Source organism: Bos indicus, chromosome 5 (assembly GCF_029378745.1).
Source record: "Bos indicus isolate NIAB-ARS_2022 breed Sahiwal x Tharparkar chromosome 5, NIAB-ARS_B.indTharparkar_mat_pri_1.0, whole genome shotgun sequence".
In the NCBI taxonomy this organism is placed as follows: domain Eukaryota; kingdom Metazoa; phylum Chordata; class Mammalia; order Artiodactyla; family Bovidae; genus Bos; species Bos indicus.
The window spans coordinates 22,812,379-22,824,943 of NC_091764.1; the positions used below are offsets into that span (position 1 = coordinate 22,812,379).

The 12,565-nt window shown below is 38.0% G+C and overlaps 1 protein-coding gene across 5 annotated transcripts in view; it reads right to left on the reverse strand.

Moving 5' to 3' along the window:
* EEA1 (early endosome antigen 1) overlaps positions 1-12,565 on the reverse strand; it is a 206,501-nt gene that overhangs the window by 79,450 nt on the left and 114,486 nt on the right. For 3 of the 5 annotated variants that reach the window (XM_070788562.1, XM_070788560.1, XM_070788559.1), the window contains 2 exons: positions 5,482-5,607; positions 1,052-1,176 (listed from right to left, as the gene is read on the reverse strand). In XM_070788562.1, the coding sequence (XP_070644663.1) occupies positions 1,052-1,176; positions 5,482-5,586 (230 nt within the window). In that variant the 5' untranslated portion in view covers positions 5,587-5,607. The remainder of the gene's footprint in view (positions 1-1,051; positions 1,177-5,481; positions 5,608-12,565) is intronic. The other 2 variants (XM_070788563.1, XM_070788561.1) reach the window with 1 other exon arrangement.

Below are 12,565 nucleotides of genomic sequence, written 5' to 3' on the forward strand. Positions count from 1 at the left end.
AGAGACATCACTTTGCCAACAAAGGTCCATGTAGATAAAGCTATGGTTTTTCCAGTAATCACGTACAGATATGAGAGTTCGACCATAAAGAGGGCTGAGAGCTGAATATTTGATGCTTTCTAATCGTAGTGCTGGAGATGATTCTTGAGAGTCCCTTGAACTCCAAGGAGATCCAACCAGTCAATTCTAAAGAAATCAAACCTGAATATTCATTAGCAGGACTGATGCTGAAGCTCCAACACTTTGGCCACCTGATGCAAAGAGCCAAGTCACTGGAAAAGACCTTGATGCTAGGAAAGATTGGGGGCAGGAGGACTGAAGGCAGAGGATGAGATAGTTAGATAGCATCACCAACTCAACAGATATGAGAATCCGGGAGATAGTGAAGGATAGGGATGGGGGAGCCTGGTGAGCTGTCGTCTATGGGGTCGCACAAAGTCAGACATGACTGATGCGACTTAGCAGCAGCAGGAAAGCCTAGAGTGCTGCAGTCCATGTACTAGCAAAGTCAGGACACAACTTAGCAACAAATCAGCAACAGAATAGCAACAGAAAACAATCAAGCTTTCTTCCTTAGTGGGAATTTAAGACATAAGTTCTCACCAATAGAAGAAAAGCAAAGTTAACTGTTGAATCCTATTCTAAGTGATTATATTTTAGTTTAATTGTTAAAATGGTCAGGTAAAATTGCTAAGAGGCAGAATGTGTTTTGTTTGCTGTTATGTTGGTGAATACAAAAGACAAATTTTTAAAGAAAGCATATCATTCTTTAATAAGCAGAATATGCTAAATATACTCTAACTTTTTAAAAAATCACAATCTTTATTAAAAATATAACCTCTGAAACATGCTACAGACGTTGGTATAGCTGGTTATTGATCAAGGACTGAATAGATTATAACAATAAAAGATCAAAACTATGCTAAATGAAGGCAGATTTAAATCAAAAAATATAAAAACAGGACTCTTCAAGAACTAAGTATTCATGATTAAAGAGTGATATCACGTGCATTCATTTGTTACATTACACTTCAAAGCTATTATACTGTACCGCTTCAGAGCCAAAGCTTCTCCTCCGTGACTTGAGTCATTACCAGCATCATGGACTGCCTCATAGTGTTTGAAAAGTTCATCAGCAGATCCAAGAGATTTCATACACTGTGGACATATGAAACCCTACACAAAGAGGTAGAAAAAAGTTTCAAAATAGTATTTTGTATTGCAAAATAACCATTCCTATGTTATGAAATATAGTCAAATGTAACATTCATACCAATAATGCCATTAAGTAAATTGTAATTTACAGTGCAAAGCCTAAATTCTGGTATTGTGCAAAGACACATCACTGCCTATCCTGGCTGCAGCTTACAAAATATTTTTTAAGACCCTTATAACCATCTTTTAGGTTGAATAAATTAATGGCTATAGTACAGAATTCTAATCTGAGAAGTTAGTTCTAATCTAGAAGTCTAGCTGAGAAGACATGCCATCAGATCTTCCATCTCTCAAAATATCCCCCAGAGTAAAACAATATCTGCTACAATCTACTGCACAGGAATGATAACCAAAAAACTAAGAACATGAAGCATTCTGATCATTGAGAAAAAAAGGTAATATAAATTACCTGTAATTACCACAGAGTATGTGCAATGGTTGAGAAGTATTCTAATCAGTAAATCCCTTCCTAAGATTAACACTATAAAAGCTTAAAGTTAATAAACAGTCCTATAAAATCTTAAAAACTTATTATATGGTATGGCATATAAGGTCCTGCATTTGTAGTCCCCCAATGACCCATCCAGTATAATCTCAGGACACTTTGACTCTCTACAACATGCTTCAGCTATACTAAAGTACCTGTGTTTCCCTGAACACACATGATGTCTCACACTCTTACACCTGCATATATTGCCTTTTTCCTCCAGCATTACCATCAGGCTTCCCACGTGACTGGCTCAGTGATAAAGAACCTGAATGCTAATGCAGGAGATGTGGCTTTGACCCCTGTGTCAGGAAGATCCCTCTGGAGAAGGAAATGGCAACTCATTCCAGAATTCTTGCCTGGGAAATCCCATGGACAGAGGAGCCTGGCGGGCTACAAGCCATGGGGTTGCAAAACAGTGGGACACGACTCAAGAGACTAAACAACAACAGCAAATAACACAATACAGCAACGCTAATCCATGCTTCCCTAGTGACTAGTATAGTACTTTGAACATAACCATATACTTTCTACTCCGTGTATCTATTTAATGAAATACAAATGAACCTGGCAGGGCATAACTTGGCAGGAAAAAAACCAAACAGAAAAGCTTAACAGCTTGCAGATCATAAGACCTTCCAAGGGATACACTGAGCTAAGTAATAAATATTCCAGATACACAGAAATGAAACATAAACATATTACTTCTGCTCCTTTGTGGGTGCTGTACAAATAACATACCCTCACATCACTTATTCACATTATATGGCAGATTTAAGGCTCAACAAGGATGACATTATCAGACAACGGTATGACAGAAGTATATATAAAGAACTATAGGAATACAAGAGAAGTATCCAAATCTGCCTATTGAGCAGTTAATACTGCCCCCAAAATCCACAGACACACACACATATGTATGTATGTGTATATGTTGACATATGTCTATATGAGTCACTAGAAATAGATCTAAATAGGAATTTACTTGTCAGAAAATAAAGGCACTCTAAGCAAATAGAGAAGCATGAACAAAGGTATAGAAGAGGTATAAAACATAATTATGCTGTATTTGGAAAACAAAGGTATGTTCTGCTCACAGAACCAGAGTGAAGGGCAGGGGCACTGTTCCAGGGGATTGAAAGCATTATCTCCTGTGGAACACCTAAAACAAGCAAAGCCTGGGTACTGAGGATGTGCCTTTAAACATCAGAATAACGCCGTTAGCATCCAGAGATATGTGATGCTCGGCACTGTCTTCTGAACGAATGAATGGCCTCAGCTAGTGTGTTAATCTAGCTGGTGTTACACTCCTGTTTGAAAGCCATCTGTTATCTACCACCATGTTTAGTAATGGTTCTATATTAAGCTTTCTTGGGCATTCTTATAACTTCTGCCCAGTAACTAAAGTACCACACTTAGTTAACATGCTGTTAATGCCACAGCACATAAACCCCTGTAATATTTAGCCTGGCATTTCTCTTTGGGTCTCAGCTTTCGCTAGTAACTAAAAGGCAAATTCTACTGTTCTTCAGGGAATCCACGCCCCAATTATATTATTTAATCTTCACAGTTTTGGCTTTCTGACTACTGTCTTTACTTCCAGGTTTTGTCTCTAGATACTTAAAGATGCCAAAAAGCTAATGATCACATGAAAGTATGTCATACCTTCTTAACGCTTCTAAATATTACCAGGTTAATACTCTAGAAAGAACTGATTCATCCCTAAAGAGAAATTTTAGAAATTCAGTAATACATATTTAGCTGTAGAAATATTCCATCTAAGTGAGTTTTCCATGTGATTAGACATGGCATGTTTAAATAAATCTTCAATTTTAGGACATTTCTGATAAAAATAATTCTAAAATACATATGTGTACTTCCTCACCTTCTTAATCTGATGATATTACACCTTTGCTGAATGTTCCAGAGCATAAATACTAATCACTGAATGGGTGCCTTCCACTGTATTAATTTTGGCACGTCTCTAATTCCTGTACCCATATTTTATAGTCTTTCTTACACCCTCTCATCTTTCAACAATTATTTTTAAAACTGGATGGGAAGGCTAGATTAAGGGGGAAAAGTTTATTAAAACCACATCACTCACTTAAAATAAAGTACATAAAATAAACTCAGAATGAGTATCTGAAAGATGTCCTATGAATAAAGTGCATGATCTTTAGTTCATGGACTTTGTGATACTAATTCTGGATATTAAGAAACTCCTCTATTTATTTTTTCTAAATTTCATGGGAATTGAGGTTGCTAGATAACTTAGAAACAGTAAAACAGCAACAATAAAACACTAAAATAGCCAGCTGTATTTATTTCCCTTAATCATTCCAAACATCTCGCCAACTCTCTCCCTGTCTCTCTCACTCACACACACACACAGCTGATTTAAGATTAAAAGCATTAAATTCCTTACTCTTAGTTTTCAGTTATCTCTAATCCTTTCTCAAATCTACTGTAGCAAAGAACTTAGCTTAACTTGATATTTATGATACCCTATTGTATCAAGTATTCTTTCAGTTAAAAGGAAAGTTCTTACTTAAGTGACAATAGGTAAAACAGTCACTTTTGATTCTGGCTAACCCATAAAGAAAAATTAACCTGTATGCTCTGCAAGGAAGACAACTGGTAACATACTAAGCAGAGTTCCATGAATCCTTCATGCCTCTCTGGTCACATTGCTTCTGCAGTTTAACTGGTATCTGCCTATATGTACTCATTTTCCTACCACACTAGAGAGTGTCTGGTTTAGTTGCTCCCCCCTCAAGTTTTTCTGCGGTTCCCCTTGAGTTGAATCATACATTACACTCTTTTTGCAAATATCTATAATAAAAACTCCCTGGCACAGAGATCATATCTTCTTTACCTTTTATTTCCTTTACCTACCAAAATATCTGGCACATTAGAGGTACCCCATTAATATGTTAAGTAAGTGAAGGTTTGGTGAGATCATTTTCTTATACATCACTACCTCATAGCAAAGTCTGACTTTTTATCTTTCATGATAAATAAAGTTTCCTTCTTTTATAAGATTTGTAAAAGAAATTTTTTAAAAGCTATGTTTCTTTGTTTTTAGAATACTGTCATGCTTTTCAAAGGAAGTATATCAAGATCATCTGAAAAAGTTTTTCCAGCCTAAAAATGGGCAACACTTTCCATCACTGGTTCCCACTCCCAGCCTTAGATTCACACCAGCCTCACACACTACAGGGAAACATTTGAGTGAGCCACTATTAATGACAAGTGTGTACCATTCTGTAACTTCCAACAGGTCTGGGGAAAAGACTGAAACAGAGGTAGATCCAGATTCTGGATCTGCTGTATATAATGCTGTGTATTTTCCCAAGTAAAGACAGTAACAGTTCACATGCAAGGTTCTCTTTTACTTTAAGAGTAAAGCATCTTAATTGAAAGCATTTTAATACATTCATTAATAAAACATTATACAATAAAGATATAACTTACGAATGTTGAAATAAAAAACATTCACTTTATATTTCAAATTTCATGGCAAAATTTATGCAACAATAAGCTTAAACTTTTATGTATTTTACGGATTCACAGAAAGACAGCTGCAAACAGTCAGAACAGCCAAGCCAACTTCCCAAGAGCATCTTTTCCTTACTGAACCTTCTTAGAGCATGCATAATGAAAGCAATCCATATTCCCATGTAGCACAAAAAGTAAGCAACACCGAGGCAAGGAAAAACAAAGCTGTTTTGAGCAACCCATAACCAAGCTGCTAAAACAAAATATTCAGGACCCACAGTAACACTGGAGTCATTAAGAAGTTCCTGTCCTCTTGTCTCATTTTCAGCGTGCACTTTCTGGTAATGCTCCGACAAATCAATAGCAGTTATACATCTTTTCATACATAACGGACAGATGAAACCCTGTGAAATAACAACTTTTAGGAGGATATACACAAAGTTATTTATGAAACAAAACAGAGACAATGAAAATAGACATCCCAGGAAAATAATTAGTATATCTCTTTTTAGTACATGGAAGGGAAATTTTCAAGTAGTAACTGTACAAAGGGTGAAAGACTGCTATCCAAAGTAGGACTCTGAAATTAGTTTCCATCCTTAATGCTGTAAATTCCCACTGGTCAATTTTATTGTTTTAAACAGTTGCTTTTGTTGGAATCTTATTATTCATTTTGTTTATGATACTTTGTCCTTATTTATGTGAGAGCTAGTACTGACAAGCTAGCTGTTATTTTGGATCAAGAAATGATTGGCAGTTTTAACAAATATTTTTATGTAAGATAATATTCTCAACAAAAAGTTCTTATAATGAAAGCAATTTTCAGTCTTCACCATATTCCACAAGCTAAAGATCCTATTCTTGCCCACACCCACAATTCCTAGCAGGTGACCCCCCTTCTAATTTTATGAGCTAAGTAAAATCATCTTACAACAATCTCCCAAACTCCCTATACCTAACAATATCTGTATTTTAAAATATGGGCTGTTACACTGATCTATGGTTTGTGGTTTTGTCTATGGTTTGAGGAACAGTAAAAGGATAAGAGAATAAAGAAGTTGAGAGTGTCAAGGAGAAAGTAAATTAAATGACAGCGGTGAAGGACAATAGGCTACAAAAGTTATGTCGTGAATTTTGGTGTCAAAAATAGATATGGGTTTGAGTCTCAACCAATACTGACTACGTGACTTTTAAAAAATCACTTTACTTTGCTAAACGTCAGTTTCCTCACCTATAAAATGGAGCTAGTATTAGCACCTATTCATCTAGAGTGTATTCTACAGTGTATTCCTTGCCTGAGACATTGTAAGTGCTCAACAAATATTAACTGTCATTAGATGTATGGTTAGAGACTAAATGAAATGAAGACAAGAAAGGATAATAGACTATAAGAAAAATAGAAATTAAAAATCTAAAATAATCAACAAGACCAAAGAAGTTAAGAAGTATGACTATGAGAAAGTTTTTGATATGACAGGCAGTTGATGTAAGGTATGCAGAGATAGGATTTTAACATGCCAGATAAAACTGTTCTGTCTGATAAGAAAATGGGAGGTACTGCCATGGCCTTGAGGAACCAGAGAAGTAATAAAGATCACTGGCATTGATAACATTAAGAACTGGGAGGCTAAGGCTTCCTTGGGTCCTTAATGTCACTCAGGATCATAGCAAGGAAGAAAGACTATAAACAAGATTCCAAAGTGAGACACAAGACAGGTCAGCAGTTAAGAACTAGTTCTGGGCTTGAATCCTTGAATCCTAAGCTACTACACTTAGCAGTTTATATGACCTTCAATTTCCTCATCCATTAAATGAGATAAATATAACACCTACTTCATATGTGGAATCTCAGGAGAATTAATGAGGTAATACATGCTTCCCCGGTGGCTCAGCTGGTAAAGAATCCGCCTGTAATGTGGGAGACCTGGGTTCGATCCCTGGGTTGGGAAGATCCCCTGGAGAAGGGAAAGGCTACCCACTCCAGTATCCTGGCCTGAAGAACTTCATGGACTGTATAGTCCATGCAGTCGCAAGGAGTCGGACACAACTGAGCGACTTTCACAGCTCACAATACATGCTAAGTCCTTATCACAGCATCTGATACAAAGAAAACATTCAATGAATGTTAGCTATCATTTAATATCATTGTTCCTTTTGTTGACAATCCTTAAAGGAGATCAGCCAGGGGATGAAAATAAGTAACATGAATTCACTTTTTCTTCTTTTTACTGATGAAAGGGATGTCTTCCTGGAAACCACAGTCCCAGGTACTAAAACTACAGAACAATCATTTTTTTTAAAGAACAATGCGGGTCTATTTAACCATGATATCTTTATGCTGCCTGCCACTTTACTTATTTCTTCACTGTAAGTTTCTACATATCATTCAACCATTCATTCAAAAACTATTTACTGGGTGTGGTTACTACATCATTATGCTATGGTAGTGAGAACACAATGGTAAAATAAAGCAAAGACCTCATCCTTAATAAGATTATATACTTCTTGAAAAAGTTGCAAAAGAAAATACACTTCATACCTCACTAATCAGAAAATCCTATTAGAACTATTGGATTGGCTAAAAAGCTCATTCAGGTCTTATGGAAAACCTGAATGAACTTTTTGGCCAACACAATTCCTTCAAAATATATCGAGGACCTGAGGATCTCTGTCCATTGTTACTGCCCTGATCCAAGCCACCCTCAAAGTGTATATGGATCACTGCAGAAGCCTTCCAACAGTCTCTGCTTCTATCCTTACCCCTATGAAAATGTAGATAACTTTTGTCATTTCCCTGCTCCAAACCTTCCAATGACTTCTATCTCAGCAAGAGTAAAACAATAAAGTCTGTACAAAGGCCTCTAAGGCCTTACATGAAGTGGGCCTCATTACCTCACTAACCCAACCTCCCTCCACTCACTGTGCTGGAGCCACTAGTCTCTTGGCTGTTTTTCAACATAGCATGCCCTCACCTCAAAGACTTGTTCCACCTGCCTGCAACATGCTTGCTCCAGAAAGCCACATGATTCATTTCCTCACTTCATCCAGTTCTTTCTGAGCCATTCCCTTCTCAGAAATGTCTTCCCTGACAATTCTATTTGAAATTGCATCCACCCAAAACACTTTCTATTCCCTTTTCTTTGCTTTATTTTTCTCAGTAATACCAACTGTCTCCCTCTGTATGTTTTAGGTTTTGCCTGTTTCCACCCAATGCGATCTAAATTCCATCAGGATAAAGGTTTTTTCACTCACGCCATACTCCAGCATCAAGAACAGCATCTGGCTTCAATAAATATTTGATAAATGAATCTCACAATAACAGTCATTACCAAAAGGATGGGTAGAGGACTTCCCCGGTGGCTCAGACGGTAAAGCGTCTGTCTACAATGCAGCAGACCCAGGTTCGAGCCCTGGGTTGGGAAGATCCCCTGGAGAAGGAAAAGGCAATCCACTCCAGAACTATTGCCTGGAAAACCTCATGGACAGAGGAGCCTGGTAGGGCTACAGTCCACGGGGTCACAAAGAGTCGGACACGACTGAGCGACTTCATTTTCACTTAACCAAAAGGATAGGCAATATTTTTCCACAAAAGTACATGGAAGAAACATCTGTCTCACATCAGAGTCAAGGAAAGTTGACAGGAAAAAGCAATTATCTGCAATGAGACTTGAAGGATAATCAGATGTTAACCAAGAAAAAGCAAGACTAGGTAAGGCATAGAGATTAGCACACACAAAAGTTCAAAGATAAGAAATAACTTGGCACACCTTAAAATCAGTTCATTATGGCTGGATCAGAGAAAATAACATAACCACACACATAAGGTCAACAGATTTCTCACAAAAGTGAAAATTCAATTCAAGTGGAAAAAGTAACATTTTCAGCAAATGGTTACTACAAGGATATAGAAAAATGTGGTTTCCATATCCACATGGAAGAAATGAACCTCAAGCACAATTTCGGACCATATACAATACTTTAAAATAAGTCAAAGATTGAAATGTACAAGCTAAAGGACTTTTTAATCTTTCAGTCTTTTTTAAAATGAAGTGTAATTGATATACAATATTGTAAGTTATAGGTTACAACATAGTGATTCACTATTTTTAAAAGTTATAGCCCATGTATAGTTATGATAAAATATTGACTATATTCTGTCTTGTACAATATCTCCAAGTAGCTTGATTTCTTTTTAACAAGAAGCAAGCATAGGATAGTTTTACAACCTTGAAGTAGGCCAAAAATTCTGTAGTACCCAAAAGCAAAAACCATAAAAGAAAAGTCTGACAAAACTATTTCTCTTTGACAGACACCATTAACAAAATGAAAAACAAGCCACAGACTGAGAAAAAATATACACAGCACATATTTCTGATTGTGGTATAAGGCCTAAAATTAAGGCCCAATACACACTGCTTTCACAACTAGTCAAACTGGAAGGGCTTCAAATGGCCTAACTGCAAGTTCCCCTCACCACTCTGTTCCCACAGATAAGAGATGGGGAAACAGTGGAAACAGTGTCAGACTTTGTTTTTCTGGGCTCCAAAATCACTGCAGATGGTGACTGCAGCCATGAAATTAAAAGACGCTTACTCCTTGGAAGGAAAGTTATGACCAACCTAGATAGCGTATTCAAAAGCAGAGACATTACTTTGCCAACAAAGGTCCGTCCAGTCAAGGCTATGGTTTTTCCTGTGGTCAGGTATGGATGTGAGAGTTGGACTGTGAAGAAGGCTGAGCGCTGAAGAATTGATGCTTTTGAACTGTGGTGTTGGAGAAGACTCTTCAGAGTCCCTTGGACTGCAAGGCGATCCAACCAGTCCATTCTGAAGGAGATCAGCCCTGGGATTTCTTTGGAAGGAATGATGCTAAAGCTGAAACTCCAGTACTTTGGCCACCTCACACGAAGAGTTGACTCATTGGAAAAGACTCTGATGCTGGGAGTGATTGGGGTCAAGAGGAGAAGGGGACGACAGAGGATGAGATGGCTGGATGGCATCACTGACTCGATGGACGTGAGTCGGAGTGAACTCTGGGAGTTGGTGATGGACAGGGAGGCCTGGCGTGCTGCGATTCATGGGGTCACAAAGAGTCGGACATGACTGAGCAACTGATCTGATCTGATCCAAACAGCTTCTCCTCTTCACAAGGCCCTGCTAGCCCCTGGAATTACTCAAATAAGCCAATCACATCTCCTGTAGGAATTGGATGGGGCGGAGAGGCCTTACCTCCCTGACACCATACCATACACCTGACACCATAATGCCTACCTGTCACAGCCCCTGATTATTGATTTTGTTCCCAAGTGCAGTTCTCATGTGGCCCTGCATGGCACGCAGTGTCCTCTTCCCCTGGGCTGTGAGTATATGTAACAAACTGCGTTGATCTCATTTGTCTAATTATGTACTGAGCCAACCCCATAAGCCTAGAACAGGAATCCTTCCCTCACCAACGGAATGAGTAGGAGGCAACCAAAACATTGATAAAAGGATAAAGAACTCTTACAAGTCATTAAAATATAAAGATAAATATTCCAATTCTCAAAATGGTTGGATTTTCAGTTCCAGACAAAATGAAACAGCTACATTTCTCTATTCTTCCTGTAAGTACAGCTGAAATCTCTAGGCATTATATAAAACACAAGAAAAATAAAAAGCTGAAAGCTAAAGAGAAGAAGGCAGACCAGTTAAGGTCTCAGGAGCCAAGGATTGAGACAGTGGTGAGTACTGTGAGTTTTCTTTTCACTTCATATATTCTGGGCTGTGTGCTGGCAAAGCCAGCAACCTGAAAACTTCAGTGGACACTTACTAAAAAAGCCCTAAGAAAAGTCTTCTCTAGCCACTTGAGCAGGAAACTGAAAATCTGATGTGTTATATGCTGGTCATTACCAAGTGCCTTCAGTGGGTACTAAGGATGGACGTCAGATTAGAAAGAGATAAAGAGTAAACAAAGAATATGCTTTGGCAATGGGATATACTAAATAGTCTAAACAACTGTCCTGATGAGAACAAATGATATATCACATTATGTATTATCCATAATGTATACGTTATACACTGAATGTCTGTATACCCTCAAAATTCATATGTTGAAATCTTAACCTCCAATGTGATGGGGCCTTTGGGAGATAAGATTAAGTCATGAGGATGGAGTCCTAATGAATGGAATAGGTATCCTTAAAATAGAGACCCCAGAGAGCTCTCTTGCCCCTTCTGCCATGTGAGGATGGCCTTCTTTATCCAAGAAGCAAACCCCATCAGACCTAGAATCTGCCGGACCTTTGAACATCCCAGCCTCCAGAACTGTGAGAACTGTTTATTGTTTAAGCCTCTCAGTACTTTTGTTGTAATAGCCTGTATGTAGATACTATTTTATATATTATGATGTATAATAATATATAAAATGGAGAAGGCAATGGCACCCCACTCCAGTACTCTTGCCTAGAAAATCCCATGGACGGAGGAGTCTGGTAGGCTGCAGTCCATGGGGTCGCTAGGAGTCGGACACGACTGAGCGACTTCACTTTCACTTTTCACTTTCATGCATTGGAGAAAGAAATGGCAACCCACTCCAGTGTTCTTGCCTGGAGAATCCCAGGGACGGGAAGCCTGGTGGGCTGCCATCTATGGGCTGCACAGAGTCGGACAATGATATGAGTACCAAACCAGGGCACTGTTTTATTTCTGACTATTTCTTTAAAATGCTGGAGACCATGGTATTTCAAATTCCATTTAGATGGTTGCTAAGGGCACAATGTTAAAACCTAGAATTTGTTCAAAGTGGGAAGCCAACCTCAGGGTAAAAGGGAAAGATTAAGAGAAAAAGAGAAATTGAGAGACACAGTGAGAGGTTTCAACTGAAATCTTAACCAGTTAACACCTAGCACTGGGCATATGGAAAAAACAACCTCTGAGAATTCATAATCGCTAATAGCTCTCAATTAGGTTAATAGCTGGAATTTATACTTGTTGGTAATATGAAAAATTTCAAGTACAGAACTTAATTTAACAGAGTCCCAGGTTAGAGCCACTTCTAGAACAGTATTTGTATGCTGATGGGAATAATTTATGTCACAGGTAAAAACCAAAGTTGCAGGAAAAGAGATAAGCTGAGAATGTGAGAGAGAATGGAATCCAAAGCACAAGAGAAAGGACTGAAATTAGACAGGAAGAGAGACCTGTCTTCCAAACACTGAAGTAATAAAGAGAATAGAGACTAAAGCATAGCTTTAGTGACAAAATGAGAACATTCTTCTAATGATTTCTTTTCTCTCAATGGGATAGAAGGTGACTGAGAGAAGGAGGGAATAAGGTAAGACACACGAAAGGTTTGAGGACGAAGAAGAGAGTACAACTATCACAG